General features: G+C 37.5%; 1 protein-coding gene across 2 annotated transcripts in view; it reads left to right on the forward strand.

Moving 5' to 3' along the window:
• GRM1 (glutamate metabotropic receptor 1) overlaps positions 1-19672 on the forward strand; it is a 178923-nt gene that overhangs the window by 123790 nt on the left and 35461 nt on the right. For both annotated transcript variants that reach the window (XM_066315635.1, XM_066315634.1), the window contains exons 4-5: positions 11802-12048; positions 17861-18029. In XM_066315635.1, the coding sequence (XP_066171732.1) occupies positions 11802-12048; positions 17861-18029 (416 nt within the window). The remainder of the gene's footprint in view (positions 1-11801; positions 12049-17860; positions 18030-19672) is intronic.

Raw genomic sequence — 19672 nt, forward strand, 5'->3', positions numbered from 1 at the left:
GCATGCTCTGAGACCTAGATAAATTGGCCTGATTTTTAAGGGTACTGATCTGCCATAATTTCCATGAAAGTCAACAGCAGCTAGAGAATTCAGGCATTAATCAAGTCAATTAATAAGGTGCCTGAATTTGTATTCAGGTTCCTAATTTAAGTATTGTATGGTGGATAATGTTCTGAAAGCTGCAGCACAATTACTGAGTTCCATCTCTTTCTTTCAGATAAGGTCTCAGGCTTCATATGAAAAGCATAACACCTGAAATATAATCAGACCTATTTCCTGAACTTTCCATTTCTCTATCATAGCGTGTTACAATGGGACATCTACAAGGGTATTTGACTCGACTTTTTTTTTCTTTTTATTAGGAGTGAAAACGTGATTAAAACTAGCATAAAAATATGCACACATTTCTTTACATTTGCAAATAAATTTGATTTTAACTGTGTTCATTCCTGTCTCATGTAAGAGTAGCAGCAACTTATTATCTGCTAGACTTGTTCCAAGTAACTGATCTGTTAAGAATAGTAGTTCTAAATATGTCTTTAATTGGCAAGTACAGCAACAAGGTTACACAGCTGCCTGAGGGAGAGGGGAAGACTGAAGATTGGGGTTTCTTTCTTTTTAATTGTTTCTCCCCAGGAGTTCAGGCCATGTAAAAAATGGTCTCTGTGGAATCTTGCTCTTAGAGAATCTTGGCCAGGATCCACATGGCCCTGGGAGAAGGCTGTGAAGAAAGCAAGAGATGAAGATAGATCTGAAGTCTCAGTGATAACTACTACATTAAATAGGATTAAACTTGTGCCTGAGGTCTTGGGAGTATGGACATTTGTGGGACCTTGCAGAGTCTGAGAGAGGCTCAGACATAGTCTATAGTTGAACTCTAACAGACAGAGTTACTATGTGAGACACAGTATAGTCACAAATTAAATTCTCTGCTTTCCTATTCCCAGGAAAGGGGACAGAAGAAAATAAGTGAAAATAATAATAATAATAACAATAATAATAATATGGCCACCCCCCCAAAATAACCTCCCAGCCAAACCCATTATACCAGATGAGAATATGAACAGGCTGAGACAGATCAAAGGACATTCCATTCCATTCCATTCCATTCCATTCCATTCCATTCCATTCCATTCCATTCCATTCCATTCCATTCCATTCCCACTGTTTGTGAATCTTGCATTAAAATAACTTTGCTGCTGCCAATGTCCTTTAGGACCAAGCCTGACGGTTCAAGTGCCTTTTTCGGCATTAAATTTTAGTCAGTTATTTAAATGATAAGATGGATTTCAAATGCTATATTAGGACTTGAAATCAGTGTCTATGTTGATTACATATACAAACCATTCAATCAAAGATTATCTGGCATATTTTATTCCTGATTATAGGATGAAATATTAATTTCTAATTAGAATATGAAATGGGAAATAATATGTTGCTGCAGAAGGTAAATAATAATTTCAAATAATTAAAAGAACATATTGTGGTCATTTTGCAGGTGGACTGTACACAGTCCAGCATTCAAGGAAAACAAATTAATCATAATAATTATTTCTCAAGCTCTCATAATAATTGCCCTCTGTTTCAAAAAAATGTGCTGGAATCAGCTCACATTCCCTTCTATGTTGATTTTTCTGGAACGAATGTGTAATTTAATGTTACTTCCTAACTATCTGATTTAGCTTAGATTTCTTTTAAGCCTAAACTGACTTGATGGATTCCCAAGCTCAGAATCAATATCAGAGTTTTATTGATTTCCAGTTTGAAGCTTTGCATATCATGTTTGAGTATTTGGCCATAATAAGCCACTGTATTTCCATGCGGTTTCCTGGTCAGTTCCATAAGCCTTCCAATATGTGATCACAGTATTTTAATCAGTATTTTAATTAATTTAAACTTCCCTAAGCTAGAATGACCGAATATTGACTTTTATGATCTGCAAGCAGATGAAATATCTTACAGTTTACTTACTTTATGATGGAGTTAATTCCAGACATTTTCATTAGAGTGTGCATAAAAATGAATGTCCATAATTTTATTGCATTATGGCATTTTTAACTATACGTCTGGTTTGGCACATGACTGCAGCCATGAAAATGATGGCACCAAAATACAAAGTCATGTTTCTTTTCAAACCATTTGAACTGATGCTTAATTGGGAGTATAAGATAAAGGAAGTGTTTTATTTCAAATACGGGGAGTTATTTTTTTCTGTTGTTTCTCAGTCTATTAATTCCAAAGAACAGGAATTAAGATAATAGCCAAAACAAGGCAATCAATAACCTCAAAACTTAGCATTTTTGGCAGGTTTTCGTTATCTTGCTTCACTGTTGAATATAATGTGAATTGGACTTCTCAAGCTGATTTCATTGAAGTACACACACAAAGATCAAAAAGATTTTTTTTTTAATGCTTTGAAGTGGGCTGAGTTTTTTTCACTTTGTACTGAGTTATACTTTGTAGATACTTCCATTTCTATTTCATTAAAAACCAGTCTTCACTGCAGAGCTATTTCATCAATATCATTCCAGTAAAAGCTAGGAACAAGGGGAAGCAATGGTAAAATGTCCTGCCAAGCTTTTAACAGTTCATAGCAATGGATGTGTGCAGAAGGGGTTTCAAATGCCAGCTTGCCAGCTTGTTTAGTGAGGAAGGAATCTCAGCATATCCTCCTCATAGGGCCATAAATCCTTTATTTTTTTCTAAGTAAAATTCCTTATGAGGAATTTTAGCCTGGTGGGAAGAAACACAGAGGATTCAGGCCATGTCATCCCCTACAGAATCTTTATTAGGCTGATGAGCTTCTGTCAAGCCATCTGTTCTAAGAGGGTTTCTTCAGACCTGCATTTAACACCATGTCCCTCTGTACATGAACTTGTGAAATTTCTCTGCTTGTTACCTAGTTTCTTGCTCCTTTCTCCTTGCTATATATACTTTTGTGGACTTATATACCTGCAACTTTTCAATTCTGTGATTAGTCTCTTCAGCTCTCAGTGATAGGAATGCATGGGAACAAACGACAGCAAAACCTGTGGTGTTGGAGAGCTACACCTTGCCAGGGGCAGCCTAACGAAGGAAGAGACAGCACTCTCCTGGGGCATCTGGCATGTAGACAGCTGTGCTGTTAGCATGGCCCTCAGGTGGTGCACTGTATTTCCGTCCAAGTCCCTTCTTTTACTGCTAAACAATACAAGAGACAGAGCAGGAAATGCTGAGTTATGGAGACGTGGAAAAGGAACTTTTTCTCCAACAGGTCTGGTTTACCCTCACCTGCCTCCCACTCCAGTGATGCAGTTCTGACAAAGCCATTCTGGTAATTGCTGCGAAGGCCTCCAGCCTTCTATCAGCCTCTTCTGAAGGCAGATAGGGGCTGCAGCATTGTGCATTAGCTGGAAGTGCTTGTGAATATGTAATATGTCAGCCAGACGTGCTCTGTTTGCTCACCACTGCATTGTCCTGTGGCATCAGGCATGCCCAATCTTCACATTTCCTTGAGGTTGCAGCCAGCCCTAGGAAGGTGGTCCCCTCCTTAGCTTCTCTGGGTCACAGAAGGGAGACTGTCTACTCTCTTGGATAAAGACACATTAGAACAGATCTTTATCATCTCTCTCAGTATAAGCATGAGTTATGTGCATTGTCACTTGTTGCTCCTCCTAGAGTCACATGGTTGTGTGAGTGACTGAATGTCCATGGGAAGAGGCAGAAAGACCAGAGGGGGGAGCAGGCTTCAGACTCTTGGGTCTGTTTAGCTAAGTCTGCAGGTTGGAAATTGAAGGAGGAGTTAGATGAGTTTCCTTCTATTTTGCTCCCAAGTCACGTGGTGGATGGGTTGAACCCATGAATTCAGACTTGCCATAGGGCTGGCAGTGCTCCTGGGTCCCCTTTCTCCTGCCCTGTGCTTAGGGACTCTGACACTCCCTCCACAGCTGATTAATGAGTGAGTCAGCGACTTGTACAGTCATTTCTTTTCATAATGTTTCAGCTTCACTGTGGCACTGTTGTATTTGCGTATGCCACAAATTGTTCCAGAGTCTTTGACACTAAGCTCTTAAAGCCCTAATGTGCTTACATAACATGATATTGAGAACCAAGAAAGTAAATTTAATTAAATCTTTCCCCACTCCTTCTGACACACAGGAAGAGATAAAAGGAAGACACTTCCTTTTGAACACTGGAGAATAACATGGCATACTCACAAAAGCAGCAAGGAAACTGAAGACACTGGTGGTGTTTGGTATATATAAAATGGATACCAATCTTCTAAGGTTTAGGTGTTAGACATCTGAAATGAGGGAGAACCTGTATCTTGATTGTTGAATTCACATTCTGGTTTCTTTTAGCCATGGAGTTGACATCTGTAAAAGATATGTTGATAAAAAGAATTAAAAATACCCAAATCCTTTAAAATTTAATATCAACTTCCTTTCAGGAGAAGAAATTTCACCAGTGGTTTGACTAACTATGCTAGGGATAAAAAATAACCCCTTGCATACAAATATTGCTGAAATTACCATCCTGTTAATGCCTTATAAAATTCTAGTGCAAATTTTTGAGCAGCTTTTGCTGAACACCAAGCTTTCAAATGGGTGTTTCTATTCACTTCTCTCTAGTTTTTAACAAGAAAAGAAATACACTAATCCCAATTAAAAAACAACATTCACCAGATGTAACAAAGCAGTAGTATCTGAGAGTCTCATAGATTTTACCATGCTCAGAAAGAAAATAGCAGGGTATCTCAACTGGTAACTGTAATTTTATCCTAGCTTTTCAGGGGAAAATACATCAAATGTAATTGCATGAATTGAATCTCTTTGCTTGGGGAAATAAAAACCATTTAAAGAATGGAAGCAAAACCTTTCTGATTTAATGGCATCCTGAAAACAAAGTCCGAAACCCCATGAACTTCATTTATTGCTTTGCGAGTACTGTAAGATGTTGAATGTTTATCAGCATGTTTCAAAATCTGGTGTAGGACTCACATATTCCTCCTGTGAAAGCTCTGCTTCCTCTCTTGCCAAAAAGTGGAGAAACTTGCAGTTCTAGACAGAGAAATGCATTGCTTCCTATAGAGTGGCAACATGATGCTCAGGGGAAGTTAAGGAAACATCTGTTCTTATATAACAAGAATACATCCTTCCTCAGCCTTACCTTACAAACCTCTGTCCAGTCAAATAGTTCACATACAATGGGAATTGAGTTACCTCTTTCGTCTTGTGCCTTTTGATAGCCCTATCCTCCATGTATGAGATCTATCCTCTCTTTCACTGTATTTAGCTGCCTCTCTTGGACTTGCCTCCCTGCTGCAAAGATAGAGACATCAAAGTGAGAAGTGAAGTGGTAACAACTGTACATATCGTGTTCTGTTTGAAAACAGTATAGTAATGGGTTTTCTAGGAATAGAAGCCATAAAAGAAACAATAATTTACCCTGATGGGATCATTTGTTGTAGGTTGAATGAGACATTTATTAAGGTCTGTGAGAAATTTTTCAGCCTATCAATTCTGTCTCATGAAAATTGCAGATGATTTTTTAATTGAGAACAAAGCAAAGCCTTGTTTATTCTTGCCATGTTTTGGCTTGGAAAATATGGTCTCCCCCAGATAATTTTTCTACAGATTTTTGGTGGTCACATTAGCTTGCACATAGAGACAGCAAAGTCATTGAGACAGCCCATGGCAAGTGGAACCTGTGGCCCTGATCTATTTTTTAATTGCTTGTTCAAGTCACCAAATAATATTTCCTGGCCTTTTCCTTATAGGCAATCAGCTACAGCTTGAAATGTCTTGGAAATCAGACAGTTATGTAGTAAAATAAAACTTTTATTTTGTTTTTCTTTTCACTGTGTACTTGATTGTGGGCTGGAAGAGGTTTTTGGATGTTTTCATACACAATAAATGACTTGTTGCCGTGACTTGTTTTTGGACATAGAGAGTACACTAGCATGGACAGAAGTTCACTTTTTACTCTTAAGATGTGCAGATTTCGTTAGCCATGCAATATTAATGAACAGAATGTGTTTGTTATCAAAAAGGTGATATAAAGAGAGTAAACTAAAAGATGTACAGGTTTTAAATACACCATCATTGTACTTATCACATTTAGAGACATTATAACCTCTGTTATTCATTTTGCAGTGCCTTTAAGGGAAATTTGTTGAATGATTTTGTTGTTATCTTTGAAGTTAGATAATGTAAAAAGATGTTACAAATAGAACATAAGAGGGAGTGAACTGGCAATATTTCTAAAACAACTGAATCAATAATGGCAAATGAGTTAAAAGGAATAAAACCATTTGCAAAAATTATTTTATACAATCATAGTTTGGCATGGTTGTTAGAGGATTATTCATTATTGAATGTTCCCATGTGCAGAAGGATAAGCCAGGGAAGAAGATTGACCTGTCTGAACTGACACCTTTGGCTGGAACTCAGGGAAAAAGAAGGAGAATTTATGGCATTTGAGTGAAGGGGCAACCAACTCCGAAGGACTACAAGAATTTCATGAGGCTGTGTAGGGAGAAAATTAGAAGAGCCAAAACCCAGCTAGAATACAATCTGGCTACTGTCATAAAAGACATTAAAGGGCTTTGTGGCAGACATGGGAGTGTCAGGTTAAGGTTGAACTTAATGATCTTAAAATCCTTTCTGAACCTAAACAATTCTATAGTTAAATAAAATTAAAAATTAAAAATTTTCTAGAAACTGGTGACGAAACAAAAATGTAAAATTGCTTACATTTTCTCTCCTATGTGCACAAAGATAATGTCATAATTAAATACTTAAGCATCTAATTGAAATAAGTAGTTAGCCAAATATCCTAAAATTTTCTAAGTAGCCAAATATCCTAAAATTTTAAAAAAATCAGCACTAAATAACTTTGTTCTTCATCGTTAATGTGCCCTTTAGTTTCCAGAATAATCTTTAATTCTTACCTTTAGGATCCCAGATTTAAAATGACTGGTCCATTAAAAAACTTCAGACCTTCTGCCCTGCTCCTGTGACACAAATTTGTTGTGGTCAAAGTGCGTCAGGTCTTCTCTAGCATGAAGCAGTGTAAGATATGTGACCTCTAGTGTTTTCCAAGGACATGCTATGACACTAGCACCTCTCTACACAAACCTGCACAGAGGAAGATGAGCAGATTCTCAGAGCCACTGGTGGTTCTTTTGTTTCATTGGAGTTTTTTAATTCCAGTTCCATTGGGCCTGACCAGAATTAAAGCAGATTGTTAGGGGCTTTGTTCAAATGGCTCCAGCTGCTGAGAGGCTTGAAGCATTGGCCACCTCTGCAGAAAGCCTCTTCCAGTGTTTGGGCACCCTGTGGTAAAGGCAGCGTATGTTTGGGCTGAAGGGAGCATGAGGAATCTGCCTCCACCATTTGTCCAATACATATGGACATTTGCTATGAGCCTGCATACTGCTCTAACAGTTCATACCTGGCATTTTTTGGGGGGCGCCCTCTTTATTCCTTGGCATATGCAATCCAAGTGTGGAAGATTTATTTTATTTCATTTCATTTCATTTTCCCAATGAAATTTTGCCCAAGTTAGCCTGCTAGATTTTTTTTCCATAAATTAACACTCATTGACTACAACCATCACCCATGTCGTAACTTGCAACAAAGCTAAAATCTCATTTGGCATTCCCGTGAAGCATGACAGTCCTGGAAAGGACCACTGCAAATTGAGAAAGCAGTATATACAATTTTTAATGCCTTCATACCTCTGTCAGGACCACCAGAAATGAAGGTAGTTTTTATGACAGCTGGTAACTTTTTATTCCACTCTAAATATTCAGCAGATGACCATAGCAAATCATAAAACTCTCTGCCGATTCCAGATGAAATATCCTTTATAACAATTTTGCTGAACAGATTTTGGCTTTTTAAGCTAATCAAGAGTCATCTATGAACAGACTGTGTTCTTTATCAAATATGTGTGTTTGCTCAAAATTTGCCAACTGGCTAGGTATTCATTAGATTCTCCAACCAAAATGTTTTTACATTTATTTCCATCACAAATCCTCTCCTGCCCTAACCTTTCTGAGGACTGCAAACGAGTAATACTTGGTGCTGAATTTTATATTGAATATGAAGAGACAGCTACTATCTTCACTTTCATATGATAGTTAACTCTTGTCTTGCCATAATTCCAATAGCATATTTTTTCTTCTTTTCAGTTTGTCATGTTGGATTTGCAAAATACGCCCTCTGTTCTCAAGAGCACTGTTAGCTCCACACTGACTTCACAGCAAAAGCACTAAACTAAATTCATGGCTGCTTCACAGTCACATCCTTCTAAGGACTAGCTGAAGCTGGTATTAGTCAGCTGTAAGGTGCATTATAGTAAATGGAAAGATTAACACTGAGTTCCATGAAAATTTGGACTCTTTTCTCTGCCTTCCTTCCCCCTGTACTTCAGTATCACTTCTAGCCCTATTGGGAGCATTTTTCAGTTGTGTGCAACCAGGATGTGGTGTTTGGCTTTTTCGTTGGGTTTTGTTTGTTGTTTTTTTTCTTCTTTTCCTTTCTGGTTAGTAGTGTTTGTGTGTATATGCCCTTGTCCTCCAAGATTTACTGACAGAAACAGAGACTAAAATCAAAACTGTGATAAAATATTTGACCCAGACTACTGAGAAGTAAAATTGTTTAAAACTAAAATTATTAAAGGGAGATCTGCATTACAGCCAATAGAAAGTTAAGTAAGTAAGATATTTAGGACACCTGAATTCTTCAAGGTCATCCAAAAATTGATGGCCTAATTTGAGTGATTTCAATTAATTCAGTATTCACATGACTTAAGACATACAGGGGGTTTTTTGCTTATTGAAAGCTAAGGTCTCCAAAACTTTAAAAAATAAAAAGGAAGAAAACTAGCAAAATATTTTTCTATTAGTCTTTGTAAATCAATGATATTTTCTCTAAAGGCTGAGAAAAAGGAAAAGAGAAAAGTTTCACTGTTGACAATTCTTCTTTGCTCTTTGTTACATTTCAAAGACTTACTGAGGAAAAAAGACAACTTCATAGAGATGACCCATGACAAATATAGTAATACTTTTGAATTTGTTAATAACTTGCCCTATGAAAACAGAATTGGATATTGTTTTGTCTCTGTCTGAACAAAATTACATTATATATTTTGTTTTAAAAACCCACACATTTCTTTCAGATTGTCTTAAGTGAATTATACAAATTCAAATGCATAAGTGTATCAATAACTTATAGTAATGAAAATGAAATAGAGTGGATTTTGACTCTGGGAAGTTAAGTTTAAGCAAAGCTAGACTGCTCATTCTGGACTTACTGGAAAATATCTTATTTATATATAAAGAGTTTTATATTACTGATCTGGAGACAATTCGTTCAGACAATTCACATGTTACTTTCCTACTACAATGCAATTATTTCTATAGGTGACATTAGGGCAATCACCTCTGCAGTGTGGGACTATACGCTTGCATCCTTCATTTAGTTGTTCATTCAAAAATAGTCAAAAGCAAATCCTTCAACCATCAAATATTTATTCTCTTTGGAAGTATGCAAATTGTATTGAAATATGATAATCCAAAACACATTTTGGTGAGTGAATACATTTATAAGGGAAATTACCTCTTTTTAAGCATTGTCAAGTCCTGTTACATTGTTTTCTACCTCCATCACCTACACGCAGGTTTGCCTCAGGAATCACATGGATTCTATCCTTATGTTTATGCTCCGTTTTTGAACTAATTAAAAAATTGAGGAAGATCTGAGATAAACCTTCATGTAGAAAAGGCTAGATAGTGAGTGCTGTGCACTATCTGTTTTTTGTGATCTCTTCCACAACCTGCTGCTCAGAAACTTCACAAGAGGACTGCTGGTCTTGCCAAACCTACATTCCTTTTGTCTCTAATTCTTTGAGGGACTGAGAACAATTGCATTTTCTAGCTACAGGAAAGCAGAATCAGTGATAAATTCAGAGTGTGCTAATCCTATGGGACTAATCAGCTGATCAAACACACCGACAGATACTTTATTGAGACTATTAGCACATAGAGACATATGGATGTCTAGGATATGCTGTACATAAGTGAGGAGCACTGGAACGCTCTCTGTATCTCTGGGTGAATGTTCTGCCATCTTGCATACAAGGTTTTTATTCTTTCTGTGTTTCTCAACATGAATCTGAATGGTGTTTGTTCCATGTGATTTGAATGGGAGCTGTGAACCTTCTCTCACAAAGAAAGTGGCAGATATGTTGCCTCTGGAAAGAATTTCTTTCTGCTTTCTTTCAAGCTGTTCCTTGCTTGGTGGTGCTGGTGGTGAATGTACGGTAGTGAGGAGCACATGAACTCATTCAGTCAGATTATGCTATATTCACAAAGCTTTTTAAATTCACCATCACATCTGTTTGCTATGCTAAGCTCATATGGAAAATAGTTACTGAGGAAAAATTTTCTTGTCCAGATGCAATGCAAGTCAGGGAAAGACAGATGTCCCTGCATTTGAGATCTCTGCTGTCCTAATGAATTCCCAGCTGAAATTTTTGAGGTTTAGGACTAACAAACTCAGAAGACCTAGCAAATCAGAGCCTTTTCCAATGCTAAATGTAACAACAGTCTTCATGGTTTGATTTGAAAGCCAAATCATAGCTACATTAGGGTAAGGAACTATTTTTTAACTTGAAAATTTTGGTGAACTTGCAGATTTTTACCTCCTTTCAATATATTAAAATGACTAATATCTTCTCCAACCTGGATTCGAGAAGTGGCAGTTAACACCTCGTCTCTCACACATCCTACTTCCCCGGTGTGCACAAGGTGTTACTGAGACAAAATAACAGAGGCTGGATTGCAATTGCCTGTTAAACATCGAGTAACGTGGGAGGCCTGCAGATAAAAGCAACTTGCAATTTGGAGCGTATTGTGATTGAATGACTCAAGGGGAAAGAAACAAAACAAGGAGGTTTCTTACTTCCAGCTGCCTCTGCAGCACAGGTCTGCAGTGCCTTGGGGTCGGCGCTGGCAGCGTTCTGCAGCAGTTCGGCGGGCAGAAGGCAAGAAGGCAGCTGCCCCGGACCCAGCATGGTCTGATGTGAAGTGCAGCCGAAAAACAGCACGCTCTGACAGTGCCAGCCCAGCTGCAGTTCAGAGGGAAAACCCATGTGCGGAGAAAGCCTCTGCTGCCACGTTGTTTCTGATCAGACGAAGGAGACTTTCATGTCTGCTCAGGCTGCAGCTACACAAAAACTCAGCGTCAAAAACTTGGGCTGACTTTCTGTAGCAAAACCATACTGGCATATCTATTTCCACTTTTAATTAAAATTACTTTTTCTGATACTTCAAGAAATGATGCTGATTTATATTGTTTAGTTATTAACATTGAAAAGGACCTAACTTGACCTTCAAAATCATGCGATTAAAAATAAAAATCTTCAAATATAACAAAAAGTCAAATTTTCAAGGAAATCACTAACAAAAATTGTTCCACTGGAAATCTATCCTCTTGTTTAATCTTCCCTAAAATAAATAATGCTGTGGAATCACAAGGAAAAATTCAAAACCCAACAAACCAAAGATGACAACTTCATTAAACAGGTGCCTTTTCATGAAGTATTTCACTTTTAATGAACTCAAGATTTCTGCGGTGGTGGTGAGCAAGTGTTTTATTTAATTATTTATTTAAAATCCTTGCCTGGAACCTTGTTTATGCCTCTAAAGCTTTATAAGAGGAAGAAGGAAATCCCTTTTTATATATCATTACTTTTTCATATTTTCATGTAATTTCATTTTTCTTTATAATAACACATTTTTCTTACTATTGCAGGCAATGAGAGCTTAGAAGAAAATTATGTGCAGGACAGTAAAATGGGATTTGTCATCAATGCAATATACGCTATGGCTTATGGGCTGCAAAATATGCACCATTCCCTTTGCCCTGGACATGTTGGACTGTGTGATGCTATGAAGCCAATTGATGGCAGCAAGCTCTTGGAGTTCCTCCTCAAATCATCATTCGTTGGTGTTTCTGGAGAAGAAGTTTGGTTTGATGAAAAGGGAGATGCCCCTGGAAGGTAAAGAGGTTTCATCTCAACTAATTAAACCAGAGGGGGGAAGTGGGAATGTTACTGTGTTTGTTGATGTAGCTTTCTTTGGCTTTTATTCTAAAGCATAAAGCATGGATCAGTCTTTCCAACAGCCAGGAATAACACTGGTAACACATGGTATCTTATATTGGGACAGGAGCTATAGTAGAGCCTATCAATTTCTAGTGCAGCATCAGATGAAAAACCTCGTAACTCATAGTCTTTTGGTGCGCAAGGTACAGTTGGGTCTCAGCACCAGGGTTTTGGTATGCATAAACCCTAATACAAATGATTGGAAATTAATGAAGCATTTACCTGACGTGGTTTTGAATAGAGGGGGTGTAGAGCAGATCTTTTTCCAACTAGAGCTCTGCTGAAACCTTGCCAGAAACTATTCAGTGTTGATTGGTAAGCTCCTTTATGATCCCCTTAATTTGTTTCACTCCAAATTCCAGTCCCAGAATTTAAAGATAGGTCAGTGTAGGGCAGGACAAATAATAGGGGTTTTTTTGAAAGAAGTTTCTGTGTTTCACTCATTTGGGGTCTGGTCCCAGTTATGGTAGCTGCTATTGTTCAGCCTCCCCAGCAGACACAGGATGTACCCAAGCAGTGGGTAAGACAGCACTTTTGTGGATTTGGACGTCACCTTTGTTTCACTTATGGAGGCAAACTAGAGATCTTTCCTCTCATTTAGTTTTCTAGGTTCTATTTAAACACATTGGGGGTTTTTCTTTGTTCGTTTTCATTTTTATAAATACATTTAATTCATCTGCTGAAGTAGAGAATCCATTATTAATTGAAACCTACCCAGGGATTGTTCCACTGAAGTTTTTTTCCTACTGAGTTGTTAAAGTGTTATAAAAGGCTCTCTCACTCCATCTTTGGGCTTATTGCATAAGTGCATCTGAGTGCCAACACCACACAAAGGGAGGGCTCTGGAGCAAACATAGTCCTCGTGTCTTTTCATGCCTCCGAAGAGTACTCAAAAGACACAGTGGTCTTAAAGCAACTCTTATCTCTATTGCTAAGTTTTATTAGTAAAACTGGCCAATGTTTTACCATTTTCTATATCATGTGTTTTTTCTATTGTCATATTTAAACAGTTTGTTACATTTAATTAATAACAAAAACTAGTCTTGTTGAGCTTTGACTTCAGAATTTATTTGGTCAAAGATACAGATCAGTTAGGTTAGGCTTTGAAAGTAGAAGCAAACAATTCCCTTACATTTGAACACATACTTATCGTCACAAATGCATAAATCAAGTCTTCGCACATATAATTTAGATAATAAAGAGAAATTACTGCTTAGTGTAGCTTTATGCTTTTTGCACATTATTTGTGTCCATAAAAGCATTACTGCAGCTTTGCATATGCTGCATTTTCTGTCTGTTAGCTATTTGGTTTGATGTTTAGATGTAATTTTCCAATTTTAGCCTAATTCCTATTTATTATTTTGTCGCCCAAGAGCATTTCCACAACTCTCATCAGTACCAAGCATAGAATTAGATTGAACACTTGCCGAATTCAAAACATAAGAGAGTTTATATCAGGATATTTCTCTGAATATGCCAGAATGATAGAATTTATTCCAACCATCATTTTGGTCTATAGCAAGGTTCATTTTTCTTGATTCTCTCCCCTACTTCGAATTTGATAGGTTATTTTAGGTAGGCAGGTTTTTTGTTCTTGTTCCTTGCTTATATTTTCATGGTTGGAAGCAAGTTTGGGCAAAGAAATTCAATTAACCTTTTTGTTATTAGTTCTGTAGCTCTTGGATCAATCTGTGGCATTTATGACATGGGCAATATGGTATCAGAGAATGGCTATGTGTATATGAACTGTGATCCGCACATTCTGTCAGATCCTTGTATGGCAGCAGTAGTTTAACAGAATCATCTGCACCTTTAGTCTGCAGTGTTCCCACAGCTTCATGTGGAAAGTCTCTTTGTGGATCAGTGAACAGACCATTGCACTTTGTCAATACCCAGAAGAGCTTTTGTACCTCAGCAAAATGGAAAGATAAACACCACATGCAACACCTAAATACAGCAAAGTCAGTCTGCTATGAAATTTCCTATCTTTTTGCCTTTTCTATGCAAGTGCAAGAATGTCACACAAATGTGTAAAAAGGTTTTAGATATCTTGTCCTCAAATCATGTAAACAAATTAACCTCACATAGTGGAATAATATCTCTTCCTAGAAGGCAGCAAGCTTTCTCATAATTTTCAAAACCTGTGAGGTTCTTTGAGTGATTCACTTCCACAAACTCCTAATTGTGATCATCATGAGTAGAGCAGATAGAGTTGCCTGTAGTTATGTTTGTCTGGCACTCCCATAATCTCCTGCTTTGAAACACATACAGCTTCATGAAAACCTTAGTCATTGTTCAGATATGACACCTTTTCTGTCTCAGGCTCAATTCATGGTTTCAAGGTTTTGTCAAAATGAGATTGGAAAACACAAATCATGCAGCCAAAGATGTATTTCTTCTGTGAAGAATCTTTTCTTTGAGTATGTCTTACACAGAAACATGAAGTAAAATTTTATTGGAAGGGCACAAATGCAGTCATTTAGCTGACCGCACTGCCTCTGGGAAAAAATGACATGGATATAACTCTGAAACTCAGCTCTATGTGCTCACTATACTGTCATTAAGAACATGCTGCTAAAGTTTCTGCACTTTTTACCTTCACTGAGTAGCTCCCATTTCCTTTGTAGAAATCATATCACACAAAATTCCAGAAATGGGTGGAAAAGGTGCGAAGGATGCAATAGTCAACACAACATCCTTCTCTGGGCTACAGAGATATCTTTTTAGCTCTGATCTATCCTAGGTAATTTCCTCCTTTTACCTTCTGGTTGGTATGAAGAACCTTACCTCTCTAGAACAAACAATTTGCATAGACCTGTGACCATAAAATGCTTTGTGACAACACGTGGGAGAACTTTCAGCCCATACAACGAACCTTTGATATGTGGAGAAAAGGTTAGGGTCACAAGTTAAGAGAAAAAATTCACCTAACATTTAATCTTAACTAGACTTGGACTTAGAACCATGTCAATCTATTTAGTCCAAAATTTCCAATAGTTGTTCAGTCTTCAGTCATGACAACATTACCTACTACAATGCTGAGAGTAAATAATCAAATTCTGCTTTATGCAAAGCCTTCAAACTTTCATGTAAAAAATTTATTTCATCCATTTACATTCCAGCATTGCTCAGCATTGCTCTTTTCCATCCTGTCATCCAGGATAGCAAACATCAGTGCCAGTCTGGTATTATGACTATGGAAAAAGGTAACTTCAGCTATCTCAGATTAACTAGAGAGTAAGAGTGTGCCTGTGACCAGCTGATTTATATTTTGGCTTGCCTTACAAGTAACTTCTCCATATGACACCATCTATTGGGTCACATAATTTCCCAATATACCAGAGAGTCTGCTCTTATATTAAAGGAAGGATTAATTTTCTTACCTGCTGAATGTTTTAATGGCTTCTTTAAATGCTGCTCTGTATGTGAAATACACCTGCCTCCAAGAAGTCTCAGGCTCTGAGAGCTTCACAACTGTTTTCAAACCCACTTCTTTTGGGGGTCATAATTTTTAGCATAGACACAGCCCAAAATTGTCAAAGTTGTACATACGTGAGCAAGAGGATGGGAGGAGATATTCCAGCACTGAATTTGTCTTTGCTCAAATAACAGATTTTTCATTGAGAAAAAGAAGGAAAGGATAAAGGACTTAAGCACATCTCCATACACCAAGTGTATTTGCTAGAATACATTTTTCCACTTTAAATTCAAGCTGCATATCAAAGCCACAAACATTGTACTACAACTTGTCATAACACAATACTGTGTAAGAGCTTTTAATCTACATACTTTATTCTTTGACAGGTAACCTATAGGAAAGGGAATAGTATTACAAGAACACAGGAGAAACTCTTAATTGATATTGCATTAATGCTACTCTGTGCCTTGTGATGTATTTTTGTAAAAATGAAAAAACCTGTGTGGGCTCAAAAATTCTATTAATAGAATGTGAGGTTTTAGTAATCTTTTATTCCCCTTCCTAAATTAATTTTCCAGCCCAGAGTAACTGACTTTGTATCAGTCTAATATAAGGTCAAATGAAAAATTCAAGTACATTTCACTTGCTAGAAAGAGGCATGCACATTTCTGCTGAGCTTTATTCCTGTCTGTTGAGTATCCATTATGAAATGCCTGACTCTCACTGCTTCTTGTTATCCTGATTCTTTACAAGCCTGGAAACAGCATTTCTTATTTTAGGCACTTCCTTTAGAAGAACTGGGATATGAGAAGTAATTGTTTGCTAATGAATTTGAAATTTGCCCCTTTCTTAAGCAAAGCCTTGATTAGTGGCCAATTCCCAACCAATGGAGCTGCATCCTGCTTGGAGCTCCATTGAACCCAGTGGCAGGGGTCCCTTTTCAGATGTGGTTTGGTGGAGCTCTGCAGTGGCACTGGCATTATCTGAACATGCGTATTTGTAAAACTGAGGTCTAATTACAGCTGTAAATATGCATTTCTTTAAATCATCTTTAACCAGAGAAACTCAAAGACTTAGTTAAGAAAATTACTCTACCCTAGAGAATAATTCTAGCACCTCTTCCTGCTGTGAAATGCAGAGAGAGTTGAAATTTTGCATATGTGAACCTCAAGATGGAAAAGAAACAAATGGATGTCTCCCTTTGCTAACAACCAACCATCCGAATTTTATTTATGGCTCATACTTGGCTTACCTTACCTTTCATACTTAAAGTATGTACAGATTAGCAACACCCATTATAAACAAATGATTTTTTCCTCCAGAGATTAAGACAATCCAGTACAGAAGAGCAAGGCAGTAAATGCCAGGCTTGGAAAATATATGATGATTTTTCATCTTATACTTTTCAGCTGTAATGCTGATTCCTTGTTCTCAATGCTCTCTTGTAATTCATTAAACAAACCCTCCCACCATCCCTTCTCATCTTAAGAGACCAGGCTGTGGGTTTAGCATCTTTTGTTGTTCTTCCTCTTTGTACACACTCCAACATTCATTCTTCCATTCTGGGTTATTTCCTACTAAGAATCAAGCTAAATTCTGTGTGTAAAGGAATGAATATAATAATTATCAATAGAGGAATATATACACATCAGGTTGAACATATTGAAGGCAATGGGGTAGGATGGATGGTTACTGTAGCAGTTTTTTATGTTTCTCTTCTCTTATTCTTGGGAAGTGCTCTCCTACTTGCCTAGGGTAAGGAAGTAAATGTTGTGACTGAGGCGCTAACTTTTCCTGACAGAATTACTGGGCTGCATAATATGAATGGTTGAATTTAGAGCTTCCAGCTAATTTATGGCAAACCAGTTTGGTTGGTTTGAGCATTTCTGCTTAAGAGCTCCCAGCAAGGGCTATATTACAACCAGCCTGCATGCAGACACCAAGTGAAGGTTAAAGAACTTTTGACAAATTATTTGAAAACTGCAGTCAGACATTGCCTACACGTGCATCTTCAGCAGAGTTTACTGTCTTTGCTGTGCAGTTCTTCTGGGACACATATTTTACCCACAGTTTTATGCAAGCAAGGCAGGCAACCAGCAACTGTGTGTCAATCAGAGCTGACCCTTCCTATGATTCTGCTGCAAATCATAAAGGATTTGGGGTTTTTGTGAAACCCAAGCCCCTGGTATTAAGAGATAATATGAATATTTAGAGGCAGAAGAAGAACAGCAAGGTAAATTTTTTGTCTTTTATGTTGCAGGACAGTGACTTATTGTTCTTTCCTTGCAGATATGACATCATGAACCTACAGTACATAGAGCCCAACCGCTATGACTACGTCCTCATTGGGACCTGGCACGAGGGCGTGCTCAACATTGATGACTACAGGATCCAGATGAACAAGAGTGGAATGGTCCGATCTGTGTGCAGTGAGCCTTGCCTGAAGGGCCAGATTAAGGTGTGCCTCAGACCCCTACTGTGTGCTATAGAAATATGAATATCCAGTCAGTGTTTTTCCCTAAACCCAAGCAAGTTCTTTTCAAGCTGATGGGTAGAACTCCCGTTCCTTCAGGAAGGCCAAAATTATAGAAAGACTCCTAGATTAATACCTTTCTTTAATGATACCATATATAGGCCTATGTTTTCTAAAATTACCCTTTGTAAGGATGCAAAATCTTCTAGAGTGACAGAATTTTAATTTCACCTTATGTGAGAAAGATTTTAGCTTAGTCATTGCCTACAACATTCAGTGGCTGTGATTCACTTGGGGGCTGATCTTGAAAATACCATGACCCACAGGGATCCAGTATTTTTTCCAGCAATCACACCTGCAAAGAAAAATTGAAAAAAACCCTAAGAAATCCCATGCCTGTTTGTATCTCATGTTCACAACAGGATAAATGGAAAGACAAATGAAATCACTGTGTTCACCAAAGAGTAGCAGTTGCATCAAGCTACAAATAATTTGCTACCAGTCATGTCTGGATGACACAGAGATGTTTCACCACTATCAAAATAGTATGAAGGCATTAAGTTTAAAACAGCAAGAAGCTCATTCAGCAAAATCTTAGAGTAGACCTTCCTTTCTATTTTCATTTAATAAGTACATTTGCAGCTTTACATTTCTATATTGCTACTCAAAGCAATAAGCAACTGATGATTTGGCAAAGGCACAGTGACACACTTCAGCATCTTGGAGGAGAAACATTATTGGTATTTACCACCCTCCAAAACATCTTTTCCCTGTTTTTGAGATTGTGCAGTTTGTGTATGTGTGTATATGTAAACACCATACATACAAAATGCCAGCTTCGGCTCTCATTGAAGTCTATTGGACTCTCTCCACAGACTGCACAAGGAAATGTTAACAAAAAAAAAAAAAAAAAAAAAAAACAACACAAAGCCAGTATTCAATAAAACAAACATTTTGCATTTCACTACTGTACTTCTCTCGGCATATAGATCAATAGGAAGATCTGAAAGAAAAGGCTGGATTCTTCCTTCCTGGCAAACAAGGCCAGAGTCTTCATTGGAGCCCTAGGAGCCAGAGATATCCTTACTCTTTCTTTCAGCCTCAGGGTAATGAAACTAGGAATCAAGATAAGGAAATAATCTTTTCAGCATTGGATCATTAAATTTAGCAACCCTCACAGGTAAGAAAGAAAATTTTCAGGGACATTTACCCCCAAAAGATCTATGCCAAAGCATAAGGTGCGTCACTGCCTATTTTTTTTTTTTTCTGGAACCCAGTAGATTCTTTTAGGAGGATGTCCTGTAATTTGTTCATTTTAAAATTTCTATTTACACTTGTGTAATGAGCCCCAAAGAGACTTCCACATAAATAGAAATGTATGTGAATGTGCTTGTGTGTACATGTATATTATAAGTATTTATATACATGCATTACTCTTTGTTCTAACCTTTGACTTTGTTTACTGCTTTTTACTGTGCAAGAGATACTAAGCATGGACTGAATTGCTTGTCCTGACCTCTGCCATCTCACAGATAAAGCCTCAAGTTTGATTGAAAATATGACATTCATCATGCCTCTGTACCAGAAGGAAAATCATTTTGTACTTTTAACTCAGAACAGCTCTCCCC

The sequence above is a fragment of the Sylvia atricapilla genome, chromosome 3 (assembly GCF_009819655.1).
Source record: "Sylvia atricapilla isolate bSylAtr1 chromosome 3, bSylAtr1.pri, whole genome shotgun sequence".
Taxonomy (NCBI): Eukaryota; Metazoa; Chordata; class Aves; order Passeriformes; family Sylviidae; genus Sylvia; species Sylvia atricapilla.